The 25,704-nt window shown below is 41.8% G+C and overlaps 1 protein-coding gene across 8 annotated transcripts in view; it reads left to right on the forward strand.

Annotated features, from left to right (window-relative positions):
* The window catches only part of Slc35d4 (solute carrier family 35 member D4), a 120,973-nt gene that overhangs the window by 33,245 nt on the left and 62,024 nt on the right, over nt 1-25,704 (forward strand). For all 8 annotated transcript variants that reach the window (XM_078030263.1, XM_078030265.1, XM_078030264.1 and 5 more), the window contains 7 exons: nt 6,624-6,701; nt 11,372-11,397; nt 15,137-15,188; nt 16,642-16,690; nt 17,945-17,990; nt 19,191-19,226; nt 23,619-23,653. In XM_078030263.1, coding sequence (XP_077886389.1) covers nt 6,624-6,701; nt 11,372-11,397; nt 15,137-15,188; nt 16,642-16,690; nt 17,945-17,990; nt 19,191-19,226; nt 23,619-23,653 — 322 coding nt within the window. The remainder of the gene's footprint in view (nt 1-6,623; nt 6,702-11,371; nt 11,398-15,136; nt 15,189-16,641; nt 16,691-17,944; nt 17,991-19,190; nt 19,227-23,618; nt 23,654-25,704) is intronic.

A 25,704-nucleotide genomic window follows, 5' to 3' on the forward strand; every position in this document is an offset into this window, starting at 1 on the left:
TATACCCTGCATATCTCTTAGGATTTGCATTTTACCAAACTGGAGGAATTCCTGGTATATTCAGATGCCTATTTTTCATACAACAAGGCCCCTAACCTGTCAGCTACTTTATGTGATACATGAAGAAAGAACAGAAACGGTCTCTGAGCTTGTGCTGGAGGTACATTAGGGCAGAAGGCAGTCAGCTCCTCTTATGTAAATAAAATATTTATATAAACAAATACTTAAATTATATCATGCAGATCAATTTATAAATGTTCATTTATTTGTACACCTTTGCATAGCTTCCAGAAAGGATGTGCGGTAGCTGTTGTAGTTTGGACATGAGGTGTCCTCCCTAAGCTCCTGTGTTAATGCAGTAATTAATATTCAGAAAAGTGAAATGATTAGATTATGGGAGCTGTAATATAAGTGGCAAATTAATCTCTTTCATGGATTAGTAATTTGAAAGGACTCCTGTGCTAGGTGGTAACTGTGGGCTGGTGGGGTGTGGCTGGAGGAGGTGGGTCATTGAGGGCATGCCCTTGGGAATTGTGTCTTGTCCCCCTGCACCCTTGTACCCTACTCCCAGCTGGTCCTTTTTGCCACAGTGCTCTGCTGGATCTCGGGCTGAGAGCAACGGAGTTGGCCGCCCATGGACTGAATGTCTGAAACCTTGATCCCCAAATAAACTTTTCCTCTTCTAAATTGTTCGTGCTGGGTATTTTAGTCACAGTGATGAAAAGCTGGCTAACATAATAGTTGATAAAAATACTTATAATGAAAACAAGATAAATATTTTCATGCAGAAGATTTTAGAAGAAATATAGATGAGACCTCAGAGACTTAATGCATATTTATGCCATATTTTATGACATAAATGCAGTTGGGGTTTGAACCTAGCTCTCAGCTTTCTGAAGCCAAATAAAAGGTCCTAGGCCTCTTAGTGCTTATTAGAGCAGAGCCATTGCTGAAGAAAAGCAGTGCTATGCCTTGCTGTCAGGTCTGAAGGGAAGTTTCCCTGGGTCCTCATAGAGGACTGGCTGGGAGACTTCATGGGGCAATTCTCCCATACCGTCCTTATAATAAAACCCTCAATAACCTAGTATCTAGGGTTCTTTGGAGACACATGACAGAAGAAAAAAATTGCTGGGGCTAAAAACCATGGCTCTCTAGTTATCTGTCTCCATACTAGTGTAGGCAGATAGCCTCAGACAATTCCTCAGGAACATTATTTCTTGCCTACACAATTCTTATAAATATTGGACTGTCAATAGTTACTAGCGTGACTTTAAGCAGGGGTCTAGAGTGCAGTTATTCCATATTCAACATTAAGGACATACCTACATATTTAAAAATCACCCAAGGAGAAGAAAATAGGATTGACTTGTTTTTTTATTGTTTTTGCTTTCTTTCTTTGGTACTGAGTATTGAATACAGGGTCACCTTACCATTGAACTACATCCCCATCCTTTTTTATTTTTTAATTTTTTAAATATTTTAATTTTGAGACAAGGTCTCACTAAATTGCTAAGGCTGGGCTTGAACTTGCTATCCTCCTGCCTTGGCCTCCCAAGTTGCTACAGGCATGAGGCACCATACCTGGCTGGACTGGCATTCTATAGAAATTAAAAGACTAGCCCAGGTCTTGCTTGACTAAGGATCATCCACACCCCTGCAGAGTGACCAAGGCTATGTCTGCAGATGAGGCCAGAGTTTCCCATAGAACGCCGCCCTAGGTTAGTTCCAACACCTGCACAAATGATCAAGACTTCAAAATTCCATCTGAGAAGCATGAGAATAATGAAATATTTCTAAGGAATAGTTACCACTTTCTCCTCATTCCAAAAAAAAAAAATTCATTAGTACATAGATGAAATGTTAAATTTTAAGCTAATGCACTCTAAAGAATAAATTAGTTGTTAATTGGGCCCTTAAGTAATTCAATGAATTAACCTGCAATATAGACAAAATTGGCCAATTACATTTTGGCAGACTTATGTCAGAAATGATGATTTTGAGCTTGACAGTGATTGATGTTGGGTCATTTTTTTTCCTGATGAAGGATGACTGTACCTTTTGTTGTTGAGGGCATTCCAAGATTCTTGTTATTGTGGAAGCACATACTTATTTTTCCGTTCTCTTTAGCAGCAAGTAGACATTTAGGTTAGAAACGGGAACCAGAATGGATGCCTCAGTTTTCTCATTTGTATGATGGGATGTTAATAGTAGCTCATTCGTGGGGTCACCATGCATTTTTAAATATGTGAAAGCAGGTAGATCAGTGTCTAGTATGTTCTAAGCATTCAGTGTGTCTCACCTAGTACTACTGCTGTTATCATTTCTCAGAATTTTTGTTTGGTTTAACAGAAGTCCCTGCTGAATCGAACTCCACAAAGATAATGGCAGATATCCTAAAGAATCAGTTACTAAAGGGTCTTCTGAACAAATGTAACATACTTCAGACGAGGACCTGTGCAATTAGAAGCCAAGAAAGCTTGATGAAGTTGCCTGCAGTCTTTGATACTATTGTTTTGCCTTTTCATTTTTTTGATATGGGGTTCTTGGAATGTTGCCCAGACTGGTCCCAAATGCCTGGGCTTAAGTGATCCTTCTGCATGCATCAGCCCTTTTTTTTTTTTTTTTTTTTTGGCGGGGGCTGGGGGGAGGCGGTTATCAGGGATTGAGCCTTGAACTCAGGAACACTCGACCACTGAGCCACATCCCCAATCCTATTTTTGTATTTTATTTAGAGACAGGGTCTCACTAAGTTGCTTAGTGCCTCACTTTTCCTGAGGCTGGCTTTGAACTCATGATCCTTCTGCCTTAGGCTCCCAAGCTACTGGGATTACAGGTGTGCACCACCTTGCTTGGCCTGCATCAGCTTCATGAGTGGCTGGGACCACAGGTTTATGCCAGCACCCCTGGCTTAATACTGTTTTTGGTAGCCCCTTGTACAGGCAGAGAGTGTAACTGGTCAATTGTAGGCTATCTCTAATGCCTGCTAGCTTCTCAGTTGGAAAAATGGATTAAGAAATTCAGATTTAAAATTTAAACAGGAGTTGAAAGTTTCCCTTTTAAAAATGGCATATATTTTACTTGATTCATCCATTTTATATTGTACCAGTTTTACTGGAATAAGCAGACTGCCAGGATTTGGAACACACCAATCAGATTGAACTTTAGACAGTTGGAGAGTCGGGAAGCTTTCACTAGGGACTTGACATAATTTAAGAGCCATGACATAAAGGCTAGGAGCCTCGGCTTGCAATCAAGAGTCACAGCTCTCCCAGAACCAGTTGTGAGAATTTAAGCAAGAGGCCTAGTCTTTAAGCCTCAGTTTTCCTGTCTTTAAGAATCAGAGTAATAGCATCTACTAGTGGAGTTATTGGGAGGAGTTTTAAATAAGAGAATGCAAATAAATCATTGGCACCGTACGCTTAACACATTGTTGGCAGCTACTATTAGTGTGTTTTAAAATCAATTCTACACATAGGGACGGATCGTTTTCCAGAATCTGATCCAAGTAGAGCCTAGAAAAATTGAGTAGTCTACAGTTCATAAAATTGAAAAAATTAAGCCTCTTTGAAGTCTAGAGTGGGTCTAGTGTTAGGGTCTCAGTTCTAAATTTCATCTCATTACTGATTTTTAAATTTTTTTTTTTAGTTGCAGATGGACACACTATCTTTATCTTATTTATTTATTTTCATGTGGTGTTGAGGCTTGAACGCAGTGCCTCACACGTGCTAGGCAAGCACTCTACCACTGAGCCACAACTGCAGCCACTCATTACTGGTTTTATAGCCAGGGAGTAAAAGCCATTTCAAATAAGGTCTTCACTTGATAAGCTTACACACTTTCATGCGCCACATGATTAACCTAAGACTTTCTTTGCCATCTTCTCAAGAACTGGAATGCCTGGGGCCCACCTTGCCAAACATGGGCCTAATGGATAAAGCCACCTTTAAAAAAAATGCCCTTTAATAATTTTTTTTCCTTTTTTTGTGGGACTGGAATTGAACCCAGGACCTTGCACATGCTAGGCAAGGGGGCTAACCCTGAACTACATCCTAGCCCTTCCCTTAATCATCTTAAAACACATACAAAATAACTTAAAATATGAAAAGTTTAAGAAGAATTATTAAAAGCACAAAAGATAAATGCAAAAAACAGAAAAGATTGAAATAAACTCTGATTTTGAAAAGAAAAAATCAAAATGAGTTGAGCTTTTTTTTTTTAAAAAAAATTTTAAGTTGAACATGGACACAATACCTTTGTTTTACTTATTTATTTTATGCAGTGCTGAGGATTGAACCCAGTGCCTCATGTGTGCAAGGCAAGCACTCTACCACTGGACCACAACCCCAGCCCCATGAGTTGAACTTTTTAAAAAATATATTTTTTGGTTGTAGATGAACACAGTACCTTTATTTTTATGTGGTGCTGAGGATTAAACCCAGTGCCTCACACATGCTAGGTGAGTACTCTATCACTGAGCAACAACCCCAGCCCTGAGTTGATCTTTTAATGAAAAATAAAGACATGTTTTTTAAAAGTCAAGAAAAAATGCAAATAAAGAATTAAAAAAGAAAAACATAATGCAAAGTTGAATAGAATACTGAAATAGAGCAGAAGCTAAGTAATCATACAAATTTTAAAAACAAGGTAAATATATATCCTCTCTAAAGATAAAGCAAGGAGGTGAGCTGCATAATCTTGAAGCAGATTCTCTGAGCTGAAACAATGAGATGAGCTGCCCATTAGTGATTACCACCTTCTGAACAGTGCTGAGCCCTGGTCATGGTCCTTGTCCTTCTAGCAGCTCCAGCTGTTATCTCCACATTACCAGGGAACTGCAGCCTGGATGCTTGCCTTTCTCCACAAAAGAAAGATGCCAAAACAGTGCTCTTATTCTTGGTGTTTTTCTGCCTTCCGAGAAACATCATTATGTCATCAGTAATGAAGACAATAACAGAGCCCTTACTCCTTCCCCCTCACCTTGTCAAGATAACCTGTCAAGTTAGGAGAGACTGTCATTCTTAGCGAATGTGCAATGGATCCTTGCATGTCTTAATAGCCCACTGTGTTATAGTTTTTATATCTTTGCCTCTTTTTTTAAAACTTGGTGCAGATTTAGTCCCATTTATCCATATATTTCCTCAGATCCATCTTCTAAGCATTTCCTTGATGTGGCCACTTTTCTCCAACTTCATTGCCACCACCGAGTTTAGACTACCATCTAGTCACTGTATCAGTTTCCTGTGGCTTCTGTAAAAAATGACCACATATTTGGGTGGCTAAAAACAACAGAATCATATGGCCAGAAGTTCAAAATCAGTTTCACTGAGTTGAAATCAAGGCATTGGAGGACCATATTCCCTGCAGAGGCTCTAGGGCAGAAACTTTCTCAACTCCTCCAGCTCTGGTGTCTGTCAACATTCCTTGGCTTGTGGCCACATCACTTGAGTGGCTCTGGGTTCCAGTGCTTCTTGACTGTGTGTATCAGACTCTCCTTTCTTTATGTTGGGATACTTATGCCTGCATCTAGGGCCACCAGCTGATCCAGAATAATCTCCTTGTTTACTTAAATTCACAAAGACCCCCTCCCCTCTTTTGCCATATAAAGTAACATTCCCAAGTTCCGTGGATTAGGATGTGGATATATTGGGGGTGGAGGCTCAGTCTATGGTATCCCTAGACTTTTGCAGCCATCTCTGTCTCCTTTCCCCGAGTTCCTTTAAATATGCAGATCAATTCATATCTGAGTCCGCCTTAAAATTCTTCAGTGGTTCTTGTGGCCCATGGATGCTCTTACTCTCTTGATGTGGCCTGTCATTGCCTCTCTGCCTTTTCTCCTCCTGCTTTTCTTTTATTGTATGTTCCATTCATGCTCAATTTCCTCTAGTTCCATGGAGGAGCTGGGTTTGCTTCTCTGGTCCTCTGCTCTATTCTCTCTGAGACACTTGCCCGCCTCTGGGTGAGTCCAGTTCTCACTTGGACTTGGGTCTTCATCTCCTCAAGAAGACTTGCTGTCCCTGCCTGGGTCAGCTGTGCCTTTCTGTGTGTTCCTTTTGAGCTCTCACATACTTGGGACAGGATTCCTTGCAATGTCCACCTTGTTCATGTAATGTGTCCCCTGCACCTGGAATGCTGTCTGATACACGGAAGGTGCTTAATAACGGTTTTTTTTCTTTCTTTTTTTTTTTTTTTGGTACCAGGGATTGGACTCAGGGGCACTCGAACACTGAGCCACGTCCATAGCCCTATTTTGTATTTTATTTAGAGACAGGGTCTCACTGAGTTGCTTAGTGCCTTGCTTTTTGCTAAGGCTGATTTTGAACTCTTGATCCTCCTGTCTCAGCCTCCTGAGCCCCTCTGGGATCACAGGCGTACGTCACTGCACCTGGCAATAATTGTTTTTTGATGAGAAAACCTACAGGAGGGGGAGCCTTTCCAACCACCCTACCAAGAATAATGCCCCCCAGAGAGCGCCAATGTATGCAGAAGAGTCTTTGCTGGAGATATGCTCTATGGGAAATGCCAGACGTTCCTACAGATCTTTATTTTTAAACAAAAAATCAAGAATCATGTAACTATGAGATCGGAGAAAATATTTCCATGCTTATTATTCTGTTTTCTTTCAGGCCGTTCCTGTGTTTCTCATTTTGCATAATGCAGCTGAAGTTATCATCTGTGGCTACCAGAAGTGTTTTTGGAAAGAGGTAAATGATCATGCAAAACGTTAGTTTTACATCCCTAGCCTTATATTTCTAAGAAACACTCTCCTTTTCAGTGCCCTCAATGAGTGTCCATTCCCGCCACCGATTTCCAGTCAAGACTGCCTGACAGTGGTGACTGATTGCAGGGAACCTGCTTTTAACATTGCTCAGTGGATCAGATGTTTGTGGGAATGTTTGTTCGTGTGAATGCAGCTTGACTCCAGAACAGGGTTGAACCAGAACCTCAGGAGACAGAGGAATTTGCCACTGGCATGGTTGGTAGCAGTCCCAACCCCAGCTAGTCCAGGTACCACAAGAAAATGCCCCACAGGGCTTTACACAGAGCATTTGCTCAGCCAGGGAAGCTTTTCTTTCCAGTCCTAGCTGTATCTCATACCCGCCAGAGCAAGCCCTTCACCTTTGGGGAATCCATCTCTGAAAAACAACAGCTGCGCATGTGTAAGTGCCTCCCACAGTTTCTAGCACATCATAGGTGCTCTGTTTGCCAGCTGTGATGATCAGTGTTATCATGGGTGGTTTAATTTGGTCCCATGGCCTGCTGTCCTTGGGGTCTCCCCAGGCATCTGTAATGCAAAGGGATCCAATGGAACGGATCTGCTTTTCCCATCATGCTTCTCAGATGGGAATCCCAGTTCTGGCCATCATCACCCAACTCAGAAACCTAGGAGTCCCTTCTACTCCTTAGTCTCCTTTCCCCACCCCGTTCAGTCTGTTACTGAATCTGTCCCTTCTTTTCCATCCCCACTGCCGCAGTCACCCTAGTTCAAGTCGTCTGTCTTTGGGTGGCCTAGCTGAGGGGCTGAGAGATGAGAGCTTGGTCCCCTGAGCACGTGTGGCAGTCAGGTCGGGCCTGTGTCCTTTCCTCTGCAGCTGTTCCAGCAAAGGTGGGGGCTATAGTCCACTTGGCATTTGGCTGATCTCCATGTGGGTAAAAGGTTCCTTGCTCCTCAAGGAGAATGGCCCCTTTCTCTCTGATATTTTACTTACCACACCATCGTGCAGTTTCCCTCTATCACCAGTTCTACCATGTGCTGCGTTTTTTTTTTTTTTTTTTGCTTTCATCAATCTAAAATCAGGAGACTCTTACAATCAATCATGTGGTGTAATTGTTTTCCTTCTGACATTTTATGATCAGTGTTGTCTTAGGTTCAGTGAGAGAGGGAAATATTTTCCTGTGTCTCCAGGAGGCTTCCTATGAGCCCTTCCAAGGTCAGGGATCATGGGATGGGTGTCTTTAAAGAGTGGTGCTGAGCTGAGCTGTCACCGAGTAGGCACTGAGCATCAGGTTCACCATTTCCCTGAGAGCTGTTCAGCTCTAGGAGGCTGACTCAGGACACTCAGATTCCAAAAAGCCCAATTAGTCCTGAGAGGGGTCCTTTTTTACGAATTTAGAAATGAAGATTTACCTGGTCTGGGGGTGGGACTGAGGTACCTCTTCAGGGTTTTGTTTCCTGATGGACAAGTCGAGTCCTGTAGATGAAGGTGAGTAGGACTTGGGGTTAGAGAGTCCCCTCGGGGTATTTCCATTCAGCAGGAGACCCTCTTCTTCCCTGCAGGCCAGGGGCCAGGATTCTGTCTGAGAGAACCTGTCCTTGGAATTAACTAGATGAAAGCTATAAGATTTTGAATCTTCAACTCCATTTCATTAGTAAGGCAAATCAACCTCATTTCTTGTCTGGGAAAATTAGAAAACAATTGTGTGGGTAACATTTTTTTTAGTTATTTTTAAAAAAAGCTTTTCTTTTTTGTATAAATATAAGATGGAATCAGCTGTAGAAAAGCAGAAGAAAAAATTCTGGAAATCAACTGTTTCTGCTTCCCCAAGGAACCTGTGTATTTTTAGCAGACATTTTTTTTTGCGATGTACATGTAGAGATGTATTTACACAAAGGGTAAAACCCACCCTGGTGTTTCCGTTTAACACTTTGTCAGGAATCCATATTCCTGTCCGCATTCCATGTTGGATGAAGCATACTTTTGGCCAGTCCCTCCTTGCAGACCTGCAGGTGGTTTCTGGCTACTCAGCATTAAAATCTGCTCTGTGATGAAGATGGCTGGGATGTAGGCTTGGTGTGACTTACGTTCCTCACCCTGTGACTGGGAGCCCTTATGTATGTAGGTTCCCATTTCATAAGGAACACATTGCTCCCCACCTCACAGACTGTCAAATGGTACGATGTTATTCTGTCCCTTATGCGTGGATTTTAATAGAATCCATTTTGGAAGGTAAAGTTGACCTCCTCATGACCTTGTTCCCAGATTATGAGAATCAACTCAATCTGGAACCTGTAGCTTATTTTCATGATCTACAATTTGTTCTTTGTGGAGGCACATACACATGCACACACAGTTTGATTGTAAGGTACTGTGTGGCTCATGGAATTCATCATCTACCTTGCAGATACATTAGAATAATGCTTTTTGTTTGTTTGGCATTTATTAGGTGTACACTAAATAGCAAAGATTTTGCTAGGCCTAAAACTGGAGATGTGTAGGAGGTATTGATTATCCTTATAGAACTCAGCATTGAGCGGACATGTAATTGTGAGTTTTGATGTCCATACAGACTGGGATGAGGTGTGGGTGGACCAGGAGGTGACCACCAGCAAGTCTGCTGGGAATGAGCAGGGAAGGCCTCCCCAGGGCTAGATTTGAGCCAAGATACACCAGATACATAGGGATTTTCTAGTTAGACAAGAAGAAAGGGTGCTCCAGGCAGGCACAGGAAGCAGCAAATGAAGGGTGGTGACTTAAGAGGACTAGCAGTTGTGTCCTGGCAAGCAGACTGGAAGAAAAAAGTCAGATTTTGAAACCAGAACGCCTGGGTTCAAACCCCATGTCCTTGGATGACTTCCCCAACTTCTCCAGTGAGTCAGGTGCCCTTATCTAGAACAAATAACCCACAACTATTAATTATCTCATAATTAAATAAGTCAATGCATACAGAGCCCTTAGGAGTAGTGCTGGGCACAGAATAAGTTAGCTAACCCTGAGTGATGTTAGCCACTTATTGTTAATTTTGGCAGTGTGACTTTTGAGGAGTTGTGTTGGCCCATTCAGAAACTGAGCTATTGTTGGGACTCATTACTGGGTTATTTCTAAACAAAGGTAACATTAAGTCCTCAGTTGATTTCAGAGCCCTGGGAGAAGAGAGCTAAATAACGAATCCATTGCTTGTTTTCACATAATCAATACCTCCTTTTAATCTGAAGGAGTTTAAAATTTAAAAAAGAATCTGTCCCCTGTGGGAGGGGGAACTCTCAGGCTCTGGATGGACTTGTTGCCTTGCGACAGACATCCCACAATAGTTACTGGGCAAACATGTTTTTCGTGAAAAAGTTGGGACTTCCCTTTAATCTCTGTCCTTCCTGACCTATTGTTCCACCAGACTGTGGAGATTTTGGTTACATTTGGCTCAGAATCTTTTAGAAATATATTTTATCTGTAGTGGGGACAATTATGCAGGAACTGTGAGCCCTTCAGTGGTTATCCACTCTGCATAAACGAAAGGCTGTCCCCACCAGGGGGCAGAGCATCCATGCCTGGCTCTGCTTCCTGTACTCAGATGCCAGGCTGGATAAAAATCAGAGATTAAAAATCCCAAGGATGCAAGCCACTGCTTTGCACACAAATAGAATCTGTTTATGAAAATAACAAAAACTTGATTATTTAGTAACAAATGCACACTTAAGATAGTCTAGTAGCAAACCGCTTATGTCTCTCTTGTCAACGCCTCATTTCTAAACAATATTTATACTTCTCACTTTATCTGAACTAGTGTCAAAAATTGTAATTTGTCCACAACTCGGAAAACGATCCTTCTGAAATCTCCAGAATAAATCTGTCATCCTACCTGTCTGTTTCTTCTATAAAACACAAGAATCTGTGCTACTCCCTCCTTCGTCTGTTCAAAGAATACAGTGAAATTGGTTAATTGGCAGGAGTTTATAAAGGTTGAGTCCAAATTAGAATTGATTCATTGTAGGAAATCATAAATGAAAAGTTTCCATTCCCCAGTCTGCCATTTGTTGTCTCTCTCTTCACCTTTTTTTCTGTGTATTAATTTCACATCATCACCGGTCATTTTATAGGATTGCTCAGAGTCAAAGGTGGATAAATGAAAGGGTTATTTGAAGAGACAGACCTGTGGCTCAGGGTGGATGCATGCACCTCTAGTCCCAGCTACCTGGGAGGCTGAGGCAGGAGGAACACTTGAGTCCAGGAGTTTGAGGCCAGGTTGGGCAATGTAATGAGACCTCGTCTCAAAAATAAGTAAATAAAAATAAAGAGACAGACCTAGAAGAGAAGTTGGGTTAGAACTTAATTTATTTTCCTACGTGGATATGGATGGCATCGATCTCTCTCTCCTTTCCCTGTGCTTGGTATGGAAGATTCTTGAAGGTTGCCCTGACATCATTTTGCTTTTCATAGGTAAACATTCTCATGGTGAAAGTGCTTTGCCGAGGTGACTCAGCTCTGGAACTGAGTCATCCTTCATTTAGTCCAAGCAGAAAAAGCTTTAAAAAATAGTGAAGTGTAGCAAGCTTGCAAAACCTCTAATAAATTCGCTCATAATTTATTTGCCTCTTAATTGAAATGTTTTTGGGGGGAATATTTTTGAAGACTAATTATGTGTCTTTACTTTCATACAGAAAACATCTCCTGCAAAGATCTGTAGGTAAGTTTTTAAAAAATCAAAACATCTCTCTAAAACATAAGATTGAACCTCATTTTAACTTGGGTGATAGACTTTTGAAGATTCTGAGAGCTGACAGAGGAATTTATTATGAACAGTTATATATCCCTATTTTGTGTCTTATTTTAAAACATATTCTCTCCTCTCTCTCTCTCTCTCTCTCTCTGCAAAATTTTATTCCTAAGGGGAAAACAAAACTAACTTTTGTTAGATTTCAGCTCTTGATGCCCCAAAACTTTGTAATAAGTTGTACAATACTGGTGGAGAACTGAAAAACATGGAGATGACTTAAAATTTTTTAAAATAATGCAGTTTATTGAGGCTCTAAGATGTTCCACTGTGGGAAAAGCATTAGCCTGTGAGTCCCAGGATCTAAATTGCAGTCCTGGGCACAGCACAGTGATGGTGGGCAAGTTTCTTCCCCCTCTGAACCTTGGTTTCCTTGGCAGAGCATGACTGGACTCTCATACAGGTCTCTCCACCTCTGAATTCTCGTTCTAACTCCTTACCTTGTTCTCTCACCCCTTCCTCCTTCCTCTGCTGTAACTGAGATGCTCAGTCCCACGACAGAAAACCAACAGCGATGCTTTGATACACAGATTTAGGATTTTTGTTTCAGATATTTCTGGGCTTCCATCCCAGCCGCGCCCCCCTCTTTTTTCTTTGCCTTTATTACAGGTTACAGCTGGAAAGGAAAATGTAAAACAAAATTCCAGGACTCACCACTTGTTTACAAGGAGATTCTCAAAGTGTTAAAGAGAGGCATCAAAGCCCCTAATATTGTGAGGTGGCTGGCACCCTGACAGGGTAGATTCCTGCTCAGGAGGTGTGAGCTGCCTGAGGAATAGAAAGTCTGAATTAATTAGTAAGAAATAGAGCCAGAGCCAAAAATTAGATGAAAGAAAAGTGGAGCACCTGGTAGGTCTCCAGTGCTGATAGGAGCTGGAACTGAACAACTGAACATGGATTCAGTTCTTTATTCAAGGGGGAGGGCTTCAAAGGCAAGGATAAGGTTTCAGGGGCAGGGGTCTTGCAGCAAATGGGTTGATTGTCATCTTAGCGAGCTACCCCCATCTCTGAGAGGCTGTGTGGCTTCAGCAGGTCACTGCATCTCCAGTGCAGTGCTGAACTTAGACAGAGCTAGGTACGAAGTCACATGAATTGGGCATTCTCAACAGCAGGGTTACCACTGGGAGTTCCCAAGACCAGAACTTCCTGCCTAATGGCTTCCATGTCGTTTGGGTTCACACACAGTTCACAAATGTTCCCAGCACCCTAATACCTGATAGATATATTACTCAAGTACTATAGGAACCAGACCCCCGTCTCACCCTCTGGGTATCCCCCCATCTCCTTCATCCTCAAGGGATTCTCTGCATGAGGGGATCTCTAAATGTGCATTCCCTGGGTGGGAAGGAGCCTATATTCCAGAAAGCCCTCTACTCCAACAGACACCAAACCTATGAGGAGTCTCCTCTTCTCCCACCTAAAGCCTATTGCCTATTGCTGAGCAGCCTCAGCAGCCCCCTGACAATCTCTCTTCCACTCACCCCAGTCTTTACCTTGCGTTCTTCTCTAGGTCACTTTTGTGTGTGCATTGAAAGCAGGGAGGCTGAAGGAGGAGGTAGACTGGGTTGGAGAATTTTCTGGGCCTCATGCTGTTCTGCATTCTCCTGTCTTGACCTTCCCAAGTCTGAGGGTTCCTCTGTGCCAGTCTCCTGCTCTGGTGCAGCCATCTGGTGTCATTACAGCAGTCAGCACTTGGAATTGGTTAGCATCAGTTTCCAGTATATTGAGATTGTTACTATCTGCTTGTTGAATGTTACATAGGTATGATAATATATTACGTGCACAAACATCTATATCATGTAATATATATGTGTGTATAATCTATGATCTATAGAAGAATATAGATTAATCTATATTCTATATTTAGATTATGTATAAATATGTGATCTATATAAAGAACATAGATCACATGGGATATGTATCAGTATGAGATGCCATATGACAGAATCCCCTGAAAGTGAAAATTCTGTATCCAGTGCTTCTTTTCATGCCTTGATCCTCTGCTGTTTGTCTCCTGATGGAATAGGTCAGTAGTGAGGGCCTAACATTATATATGTTGTTGCACTTATAAAATGAAAAGAGAAGAGAGACCAAGACTTAATTTGGGTTTGGGGCTTTCTGATGCCTTCTTTTAGGAGAACAGAATGATTGGGGAAAGCTACAGGCAAAGTCAATTTGTATATGAAAACCAGAAGACAGATGCTAAAAACCAATGATTACTGAGCCAGCTCTAAATGAACTTTGTGATGAATGAGGATAGTTCTCTGAAAATATCTGATGGGCAACATTATTTTTTGTGCAAGAATTTTTGGAAGACATTATATTGTGGAAATCTCCAAACATATAAAAAAAGTAGACAGTAATATAAGGAAGCCCATCTACCCATCTTCCAGCTTCAATAATTTTTAATTTATGGATCTATCCACTGCTTCACTTCAGTATGACTTTGAAGCACATCCTAGCACCATAGCATTTCATCTGTAAATATTTGAGTATGTAAAAGAGATTTTTCTAGTAACAATATTTATATGAGAAATAAAGTGTAAACCTATAGAGAGGTTGCAAGAATATTACAATGAATGCCCATGCACTATTCACCTACATTCACCCAGTGATAACATTTTTCCATTCTCTCTCTCTCTGTATCCCTCCCTCCCCTATCCTCCCTTTTTCTCACATATATAATGCATGTCTACACATACCTAACATTACCCAAAATACAGAAAGATATTCTTATTTTTCTGAACCATTTGAGTGTAAATTGCAAAGACCATGACCCTACTCCTAAATACTTCAAAGCATATCTCCTAAAAAAAAGCAACCCTTTTCATATAACTGAAGGGCACTTACTAAATTTAGGAAATTGATATCTGATACAATACTGTTATCTAATATCTCAGCCCAAGTTCATGTTTTTCCAGGATCCCAGTATTATCTTTTGTAGCAATTTCCCCTTCAAGAATGTCATGTCTCTCTTGTGTCCTTTAATCTAAGACAGTTCCTCAACCTTTCATTGCCTTCACATTTTTGAAGCTTAGAAGCCTGTTGTGTTTTTGGACTGTAAGTTTGGTTTTGTCTCAGCCTTTTCTCTTAATTCAATTCAGCTTTCACCTGTTTGACAGCCACATGTGTGATGTTGTACCTGAATATGTCCTATCAGGAGGACAGGGCATTGATCTATCCAGTTATTGGAGATTATTGAGTCTGAACATTAAAGTTGTGTACAAAGGATTTTGATAAGCTTTTTTTGTTCGTTGTTTTTCTGTTGTTGTAACTGGCATGATGGTGATCTGATTGCCTAACTAGACACTCATGTTTTCTGGGGATCTGTAGTCAAAAACCTCCTTTTATTAGCTGTTTGACAGACACACTGTTTCTTGAGTGAGCCAGCTCTGGTTTTCATGTGTCCTGCAAGTGCCCGATTCTGGGCAATGGCTAGCTGAGCCGCAGAGAAGATGTCTGGCTGTCAGCAGAGAATGTAATTGAAAACCACACAGGAGTCGGGGTTCTCAGAGGATGAAGGGGGAACTGGGTTGGTCTCAGGCTCTTTGCCTCCTCCAAACTCCAAGGGATCTGGTCCAACCTCCACACTCTCTGGGAAGGGCTTTGATGTTGAAAGGTGAAGCTGCCTGTTTTATCTGCCTGTCCACAGCGCCCTCTTCCTCCTGGCAGCTGCAGGGTGCCTTCCCTTCAACGACTCCCAGGTAAGTCCAGGTAAACTCCTTTTGCCTTCAAAGAGTCTTTTACTCTCTGAAGTCTCACATGTGTGCAGACTTTCCTAGTCCTTGCTTTGAGAATGAGGATAACCTGGCCTATGTGGAGGCATTAAGAAGCTCCCAGCAGCACCGTTTCCCCCAGGCCTTAGAGGTCTGGCCCTGGGTTGCATGCATTTCATTCTTGTGCAAGTCTGTGAACCTGCACTCCCATGCCTGGGTCGCCCCAGCCTCAGGCATTGAGGCAAAGTTGATTTTCCTGCTCATCACCAGGGCCTCTGCTGGAAGTGATTTTTACTTGATCACCCTATGCCAAATTGGAGATTTCCTTATGGGGCACTAAGGACCCATCGCATCCCCAGTAACCATCCCCTTGCTAGGTTTTTCTTTCTTTTCTGCCTCCCTTTCTCCCCCAGCATTCTTAAGTGCCACCCCCATGCCACCCCAGTGTCAGGCTCTGAGACTTTGTTGTGGCAGAAATCAGAGTCTATTCAGAGCAAAGGGAGAGGGAGATGGACAAGTGAGCAGTCAATTAATTATGACAGGGAGACCAGGACTCAGTCCAGAGAGGTAGGGAGGTTATGAAGTACCTAAGAAGACTCAGGGACTTGGAAAATAGGAACAGCTAACAATGATAGGATCCTGCTGTGTGCCGTCCCTGCACCAATTCTTTTTATGCCCTATTTTACTTAAAATTTCACAACAATTCTGTAGGACAGGGACTATTATTATCTCCATATAATAGCTAAAGAATAGTGAGGCCCAAAAGGTCACCGGCTAATGAATAAGAGGGGATTTTAGAATGTAACCTAGATCACTCTGGTGCTAGAGCCAGGCACTGCTTACTGAACCGAAATCTGAAAGAATGAGGAAAAGTGCCAGAGGAGCCTTGGGTATGCTGGGATTTGACTTTACTGAACACCTACTATGTGGCCACCCCATTCTAACTCCTGCCTTCCTGGGACTTCCATCTAGTGGGGGGTGGGCGGAGATGGAGACAGAATAAGGAAACTGTAGAGTGTGTCAGCTATATCGAGGCCTGTGGAGAATAATAGAAAGGGAGAAAAAGAAAGAGTCTGCTTGGCTAGTAAGCAGAGAGCATTTGTTTTGGAAAATGCAAACCATCCTTGTTCTTTGAGGGTAGGGGGCTGTAGTCATGACTGGAGGGTTTGTGGGGGCTTGTCATTGAGGTCCTTGAGTGCCATGAGTTTGGATTTGCAGTGTGGTGGGTAAGGGGGGGCTGAAGGCCAAGCTGCATCAGGAAGTTGTTGTAGGATACTGGGTGACATATGAGGGAGAATGGACCTAGACCCTAAGGGTGCTGGTTTGAAACCTTGCCCGGCACTGTGCTTTGATGACTCAGGTTTCTGCCTGCTGTGCGGGATGCTGTTTGTACTCAGAGCTGTTTTTTTTTTCTTTTTCTTTCTTTTATCCTGTGTTACAGTTTGATCCAGATGGATATTTTTGGGCTGTAATTCACTTACTCTGTGTAGGTAAGTTTTAACTAAATGCTTACTTAAATATTTGAAGTATGTTTTTTAATTGGTATGTTATAATTTTACTTAAGAGTGGGATTCATTATGCCATATTTGTGTAAGCACATAATTTGATCATTATCATTCCTGTTGCCTTCCTTTTCTCTCTTCCCCTAATTTTCTAGCTGTATTCACTGATAGTGACTCTGGACAATAGGAAAATTAAATCCAAGGTTAAGGGCTGGGGTTCTAGTTCAGTGGTAGAGCACTTGCCTAGGATGGGTGAGGCACTGGGTTTGATCTTCAGCATCACATAAAAACAAATAAATAAAATAAAGGTTAAATTCCTTAAAAAAAATCCAAGGTTAAAATCAAGTGGGCATTTTCAGGATTTGTTTTTCTATTTTGGAGTTTTCTTCAACTATTTCCCTTTCCAATATAGTTCCCTTTCCTCTCTTTCATGATAAACATTAGCTCAGATTTTGCCTGCCAAGCCCACTGGTAGAATGCTGGTTGTTCTTTCTTTAAAAGGGCAGAAAGGAAGGAATCCAAAAGCATATTTTAAAAAAGCAAGCAAATAGTAATAATAATAATAATAATAATAATAATAATAATATCATCAAGTTGGTGTAATAAAAGAACCATCTGATTTTTTTTTGTTGTTTTCTGTTTTGTTTTAGTACTGTGGATTGAAATCAGTCAGGGGCACTTAACCACTGAGACAGGATCTCAGGTCCTTGCTAAGTCACTGAGGCTGGCTTTGAACTTTCGGTCCTCCTGGCTCAGCCTGCCAAGCCACCAGATTTCAGGCATGCGCCAGCACACCTGGCAGACCATCTGATTTTATTTCAAAGTCATATGTTCGGTGTTTCTTGTTTGTAATCTTAGGGGGAATAAACAGTGCCCTGGATTTATTAACACAGTTTAGAAATGTTCAGAAATCCCTCAGTGTTTCTCTTTCCCATGTGCATTGTGTGAAGGAAGTAAAACCTTCCTTTTAATTATATATCTACCTGTGGATCATGACACTTTCCTTGCCTGGTGCTCCCTGTGGGCCACTTGAAGGACTGACGTACATTATCGTGGAGGACCATTGAATTCACATCCTTGAGTCCCTCCAATGTTCTTAGTCCTCTCTTGTCAGTGGGTGACCCTCATAGGGAAAAGGGGACCAGGAGCTGTGCTGTTAGGGTTCTTCTCTGCCTGGATTTTGTACTTTCTTGAAAGTGCAGGCAGCTCTTTAAGCAGAATGTCACGTGACTTCATTTCCAGGTGCTTATAAAATACTACGGAAGTTCCAGAAGCCCAGTGCATTAAGGTAAGCTCTGAATGTTTGGTGAGTTGTTTGGTTAAAGGAAAGAGATGAGATCTATTCAGTATGAGATTCTTCCATCTGGCCAGACTCTCTGCAAGTCTGGTTGCAGGAGGGCAGCAGAGAGCCCTCAAAGCTGTCTGTCCTCTTGCTGCCTGCTGCCCCAGCCACTCTGGGCCAGGCCTGCTGCCATCTGAGAGGGATCAGCTTTCAGCTAAGTGTGTAGAGACATGGATCACCTTTCCTTCATGGGCAGCCATTTAGAAAAGAATTTAATGAAATATATGTGATCAGCTGCTTTGGACCCCAGTTGACTAGGTTTTCTTTTTTCCCCAGTACCTTCCAAACTTGACTCAGTTTATTCCTAGGAGTCTCCCTACTTCTGTTCTTGGATAAAATAAGACCCTCGTTGCAGCCAGCAATGGAGTCCCTTTAGAATTATGGCCTCAGTTGAGGGGGACTAGCTGCCTCCGGGTCTTGGGTCCTGAAGCCCTAAAGAGGAAAGGCCTGAAGGCGGTGGCCTGAGAAGGTCAGGCCCTCTGAAAACCCCTAAGCACCTTTCACTTCTCAAGCACCATTTTTTTTTTTGAATAAAGTGTTTTTGTAGCAAGAAGCCAGTAGAGTTGCCTTTATAGACAGGATGCCCTTTAAATTTGAATTTCATCTGAGCAGCAAACTTTTACAGTTTAAGTATGGCCCATGTGATATTTGGAGCATACACTAAAACATTGCTGTATCTGAGATTCAAATTTATTTAAGTGCCCTTTACTTTTGTTAAAAATGGTAGCCCTAGAAGCCAGTCTAGTGCCCTGAGATAATTGATAGTCCTTTGAAAGTGGTCCCGTGCACACGGGAAGCCATCAGCCACACAGGTGAACATGTGTGTGTGTTATGGCACTTAACTAGGAACTGTTTTTAAAACAATAAACCGGCGGGGGAGGGGGGGTGGGAGGGATTATATGCAAATTTAAACATTTTAAAAATAATTCAGTTATACAAAATAAATTTTATAAAGTTATTTCAGGTTAAAAAAACACCCTGGAATTAGTTTTGAATATTTTTTATTAAGAATAAAATTTATTAAGAATTTATAAAGTAGTAACATGTAGAAATAAAACTTATTAATAGTGGATAATGACTGTATTGTGTTTTTAAAAATTTCTTCTATTGTTTCATATGTTTTATCTTTTCTCTCTCATTCCTTAGTGATATTGACCAGCAGTACTTAAACTATATATTCAGGTAAAATATAATTTGCATTTTGAAGTACCAATGCATATTCTTCTAGAGCTAATGAATTTTATTTTCCAGTAATGTTTTGATTAGAGAGCAAATGGGGCTGCCAGGAAAGGGAGTTAAATAATTTGTGAGATGACCAGAGATGGGAAAACCAGCTAGTTGTCTTGCCCTTAGACCAGGCCTCCATCTAGCCTGCACTTCAGAGGGCCACATTCCTCCCCTTGGAGGCTAAGGGGCATTTCATACAGACCCCACAACCTCACTTCTAGACTGTGCCCTTCAATCCCCTACCCAAATGGCTCCAAGCTCCTTTCCAAGCCCTTCCAGGTCTGTCTTTCCAAATTGTTCCTATTAATGGGTGTCCTAGAGAGGCTGTTACCAGAATGGGATGCAAACAGAGGATGTCCTGTTCATGTACATGTGTGGAGAATTCTTGGGGACCAGGAAGGAACCTGGGGTGCAAAGAGAAGAGGGCACGTTGGGAACCCAGAGCCAGAGGCTAGATCTCCCCATGCTGCCACCTTCTGACACAAAGCTCTAAGCATTCTCAGAATTCTAAATTAAAAAAAAAAAAATCTTTATTTTTTAGTTGTAGTTGGACACGATACCTTTGTTTTATTTATTTATTTATATGTGGTGCTGAGGATCGAACCCAGGGCCTCGCTGAGCCACAACCCCAGCCCCAGAATTCTAAATTTTAATCTAGATTCCAGGTTGTTTTCAAGGTGTATTTGTTCATGTAGGATCAAGTTTGAGGTTTGGGTTTTGACTTTTAAATTGGTATGTGGACTATTGTTTTATCCTTGTCTGAGCCAGGCTGAGGATGGGGTCACCCTGCTAAATAAATGCTGGGACTCTTTCTTGGATCTCAGTAGCCTCAGTACTAGCCGTTTGGCCTCTGGGTCTTGGGATCTGAAGCCCTAAAGAGGAAAGGCCTGAAGGCAGTGGCCTGAGAAGGTCAGGCCCTCTGAAAACCCCCAAGCACCTTTCACTTCCCAAGCACCTTTTGTTTTTTGAATAAAGTATTTTGTAGCAAGAAGCCAGCAGAGTTGCCTTGATAGACAGGATGTGCTACCACACAGACCTGAGAGAGAAAATGCCCAGTGTTGTGAATTTTAGTGAAGAGGGCCAAGGTTGGAGATGTGCCCCACCATTTGGTCATGCTGATTTCTGGAGGAAGTTACTCTACTTAAAACATTCATCTTGAGCTGTGTTCTCCGTGTGCAGAGGATGCCGGTAAATTTCCTATTATTTATTAAAATGCCTGTATGAATGAAAGACATACCCCACACATCGCTGTGGGCCACCTTCATGCCCAGCAACAGTCAGTCACACTCTGCTCAGACCCACCAGCTCTTTCAAGAGATTTTTCTGAAAATACAGAAGGCTATTGTTATTTAAAATACTTCCAAAGACTAGGGTAAATAGTACAGCACTTGCCTGGCATGCACAAGGCTCTGGATTTGAACTCAGCGCTGCAAAACAAAACAAAACCAAGTTTCTAAGCCATTGTGCCATTATAGGCAATTCTTCTGTACAAAACATATAACCCCAGATCGCACAGTAAAGGAATAGAGATATAGAAAAATGAGCCTCTGTTGACCCTCAGCCTTTTCTTCTGACCTCTCCCCCTCCACCTGGAGTGAGGATATTTATTGCCTATGATCTGGGTACTCCCAGCTTCCTGGCTGAGGCTGTGGCATACCCTGCTTAAGCCGTGACTGGTTCCAGGTTTTTTCTGGTACAAATGATAAAGATGTATTCAATTTCCCCTTGGCACTGGGTGCTAAGGGTATTGGTGTCCAGAAATCTGCAGTCTGCTCAGATTTATGGTTTATCCTTAGTGGGGCCAGCCTAGAGTGCTGCATGCCAGGGTGAAAAAATTGGTTTGAACTCTGGATATTTTGAGAAATGCAAGCAGTTGGATGGTTCTCTGCCTTTGGCAGACACTCCTACTTCACTGAGGATGGATTTGCTCCCTGACCTTGACTTCTTGATGTTTCTAATATTGAGAATAAGGAACCACGAAAGGGGAAAGAATGAAGGAAAAGGAGAATGGAAAAGGCTGTCCACAGGCTGAGCATAAATAAATTGCTAAAATTGGATATCACTTTGCTCTGCCTTTTGAGGAACTTAGACAATGTGTAAGGAACGAACGTTATAGAATGACCTTGTAGTACCAGTTCTTTTTAACACGCGGCAGATACTGATCTCTCTGTCTATTAAATAAAAAATCACCATAATGTTACTCATTTATTCTCCATCTCCTTATTTTCCAGATGCAATTTTGTGTATGTGTGTCAAAGGGAAATAGGTATTCTCTCTGGGGTATGAGTTAGAGAAACAGAAAAAAGTATTGGAATTTAGCATATGTAGATTATGGTTTCCTTGTGTTCTTTCATTTTATTTTCTACGAGCATAGGATGTTTCAGTTTTGTTTACCTGTTTCTTCTTAGATAATAGAACAGTACCTGACACATATTAGACACTCGATAAATATTTATTTGAATGAGTGAATTTTAAAAAGGCCTGCTATTTGGCATGATATGCCTTTTATGTTAGTATAATTTCCTCTTTAGAGTTTACATGTAACTTATGATCTTAGAACTATTGGGGGCTTCAATTTATATTTTTCTTCAAATGTATTCCTACCACAGATAACCTAGAGGTAATTAACTACATTATAACACATATTGAGCCCTGATGTATGCATGACACTATATCCATGTAGGTACTTGGGATTGAGAGATGAATAAAATATAGTTCTCACCCCCAAAGAGGTCACAGCGTAGGACTTAGGAGTGGGTTAGCATTGTATTTGCAAATTTCCAGACAGGAGTTAGAAGACCAACTCTTTCCCTTAATTATTTCTACCCCTTAATATTTTGGAGTGACCCTTATGATGGGAATTGGGGAGCCATGGCAGGCCCTGAGAGATATTTTGGGATGGAAAGAGGTGCTTCATATCCTGCAATAGGAGCAATTTCTTCTGCTACTGAAGTTATAAACAAAAGAGGATCCAGGGAGTTCAAATAATGGCATATGAAGAGATTACAAGTTTTCCAAAAAATGACAAGATGTCAAGTGAAGACTTACAGAGCCCATGTGAAGGACTAATCATTCCACAGTCTCCAGTCTTGTGTAGTATGTATACTTTTCAGAGCTACAAGTAAGCCCTGTCTTACAAACTGACAACTTCCTTAGGATCCCCATAATGGGCTCTTCTCCATTGTCCTCCCAAGCATCCTCTCCTGCTCCTTTGCCAGCCATACTGCTACTGCTCAAGGGGACACAAGAAATGGGCTTTCAAGGCAGAGCTCAGGAGAAACAGAAATGGTGCAGGGAGATAGCCCTAGGAGCAGGGCAGGGCTGACAGTCTAACAGTGGTTTCTGCTCACGGCCACCTTCCTTAGGACTACCTACAACGTCACCACTCACTGGAGATTGCCTATTGTGATCCTTGGTTCCAGTGCATTTTAGAACTGCCTGGGCCATCATGGAGAAAACTCCCTGCCCTGGGAGATTCTGATGTAAACCAGGATGCTGGACTAGTCTGATGTGCAGCCAGGGTTGAGCCAGAGCAGGCCATTCCACACATTTTAAAAAATTCCTTCCCAAACTTAGATGTCAAGTTTTATTCCTAACCTCTAACTAGATCGACTGTCTGGATGGCATGGAGTTTTTGTAGAAGAGGCTGAAGAAGGGAGGATTCAGTCCACTTCAGGGGGCATTGGACAGCATGCGGGCACCATAGAGGGGTGCAGGGATACAGAAGTTTCCAGAGGGGAAGAATGGGGTGCCATGGTCCAATGTGGCTCACATCAAAGAACATTCCTCCATCTCCTTTCCAGACCCCCTCCCCGCCCCCTTCTGTGGACATCTATTAAACTTCAGTCCAGGTAGTTTTCAGCTGTGGTTGGATGGATCAATTTGAGGGCAGGTTGGAAATTTAATTACCTTAAACACACTTCACTTTATGGAAAAAGGATACTCAGCTCACATAGCTCAATGGCTAGCTTTTAGATTGCAACCTATTTGTAATGTGGAGTGCCCTTGGTCTAGCTCTTAAATACTCTGGATAAATTAAATGTGATCATAGTTATGGTCAGCCAGGACTGAGAAAAGTGACATCATTGGTCCTCAGGTGGGACAGGAGAGCTTCAGTCTGTCCCAGGAAGATTCAGCCTTCTTGCCAAAACATTTTAAGAGATTCTCACTCTCTGAGCTGGGCTTAGGCAGAATGAGACCAGTCACTATAGAAAATTCGCTTTCAGGCCAATTGAACTATTTCCAAGTAAAATGAATGGAAATGTATGGTTTTATATCCCCCCCCCCTTTTTTTTTCTTTTTTGTGCTGGAGAAACTTTCTTGACTACTTTGCTGTGTCTTTTTCAGTGTGGTGTTTCTGGCATTTGCAGCTCACCCCACAGGTAAGCCGTCTGGGGTGTTTGTGTGTTGTTTTACATTGACCCTGTTTAACCCAGTGTTCTGAGCTTGGTTGTTATCTCTGAAGACATCCCAAAAGAGAATATGGTTACCTTCCAGTATGTCACCCTGAGAGATAAAAAATGGTCCACCTACTTGAATTTGCTCTTAACCCAATACAGTACACCTGGGGATATAGCTCAGTGGTAGAGCACTTGCCTAGCATGTATGAGACCCTGGGTTCATTCCCAGCACCACAAAAATTAAAGTTAAAAAAAAAAGACCCACTGTGACTTAATTGCCCAGGAATTTTTTCTTATCTCTGATGCATTTTATTGTCTGTGTTTTCATCTAGTGTGATCTCAGATATATAGCTGAGCCTGTTTATTACCTGCCAAGTCATCTAGTGCCCTCTTCTAAAGTCCCTTACCCAAGCATCCAGAATGGCTGTTTTGGTGCTAAAAGGATTTGGTGAAAAAATTCAAATACATTTCATTTCTACTGACCTCATTTTGTAAAGTTTTAATCATACATCACCATCTAATTTTCTGAATTCTGGAGTAAAGAAGTCAATTTTAAAAGCTTATTTTCACCCAGTTGCTGCCTCAATTACTCTGTAGTTGCTTTTCAGATTGAGGAATGGATTACCTGGATTCCTGAATTACAATGCTCTATTCCAACGTGGGTTGGGTTTGGTTTGTTTGTTTGTTTTACTTTGAAAGGCTTTGGAGTCATATTAGTCTATTTTCTGTGGTTAAAAACACAGTACCATAGATAGGATAAATTATAAAGGAAATAGGTTGCTTTGGGCTCCCGCACTGACTCATGGTTACAGGGCCCCATCTGATGACAACCTTCTTGCTGACAGAGTCCTGAGATGGCACAGGGCATCATATGTTGAAATGAACCAGTGGAGAATGGTGCACCTGTGTCATTTCTCTTCTTATGAACACCAGCCTTCAATCATGAAGGCCCCACCTTGATGACCTTATCTAATCCTGTTTCCCAAAAGCACACATCTAAACATCATAGTTGGATTAAATTTCCACTCTCACTCTCTCTCTCTCTCTTTTATTAAGTACTAGGGATTAAATCCAGCTTCTCCTGTGAGCTATGCAAGTACTTTATTACTGAGCTAATTCCCCAGCCTCCTATTTTATAATTTTATTATGAGACAGGGTCTTACTAAGTTGCTATTGCCTTGAACTTGCAATCCTCCTGCCTCAGCCTCCCCAGGTAACTGGGATTCCAAGTTTCTAGGTGTGCACCACCACACCAGCAATTTCCACCCTCCTAAGACCTCACAATGAGAGTTTGACTTCAAAGTGAGTTTTGGAAAGAACAAACCATATTCCAACCATAACAGAGGTTGTAAAACAGTAGTGTCGATGTGTGATATGAATGAAAATATACATCTTATTGGTCATGCTCTTTATAGCATGGTAGAGTGTTGGAAAGAGCATTGACTTAGAATTGGAACATCTTAGGCTCCCTCATGAGTGACATGAAGACTTTTTTCCCCCCTTTTTTGTAAGCAATAACAACAACAAAAAAAGACACTAATGTTTTTTGACTACGGACATGCCTGAAGCACTGCCTAAGTCCTGGAGTCTCCGTTTTCTCATGTCTAAAATGAGAAAGGCGGGCTGGATTCTTTCTAAAGCCTTCCCAGCTCTCACCCTGTGCTCAGTGACAGCATTGTGTGGCAGTGACAGCTTCCATTGGTGTTTTTAGCTGCTTTTAACTGATTGAGCTAGTTTCCTCCATAGTGACCCTGGAGTAAGGCTATTGGATTATAAATGCTGTGTCTGAGCCCACTCTCCTAAGGATCATTCAGATCACTTTTTCTTAATGCATTACTCTCTCCATTCCCACTCACTTTTGTTTGCTCTGTCCCACAGCCTGGGGATATCTCAGACTCTGAGGTTTGCTCTTGAGTGTCCTCCCCTCTGTCATGTTGAAAGCCTTTCCTTTGTACAGTGATAAATCCTACAAAGCCATGCTGAACCCTAAGCAGTTTCTATCTACCCGTACTGCTGGTTATCTGCCTTCAAAT

Source organism: Ictidomys tridecemlineatus, chromosome 13 (genome assembly GCF_052094955.1).
Source record: "Ictidomys tridecemlineatus isolate mIctTri1 chromosome 13, mIctTri1.hap1, whole genome shotgun sequence".
Classification (NCBI taxonomy): Eukaryota; Metazoa; Chordata; class Mammalia; order Rodentia; family Sciuridae; genus Ictidomys; species Ictidomys tridecemlineatus.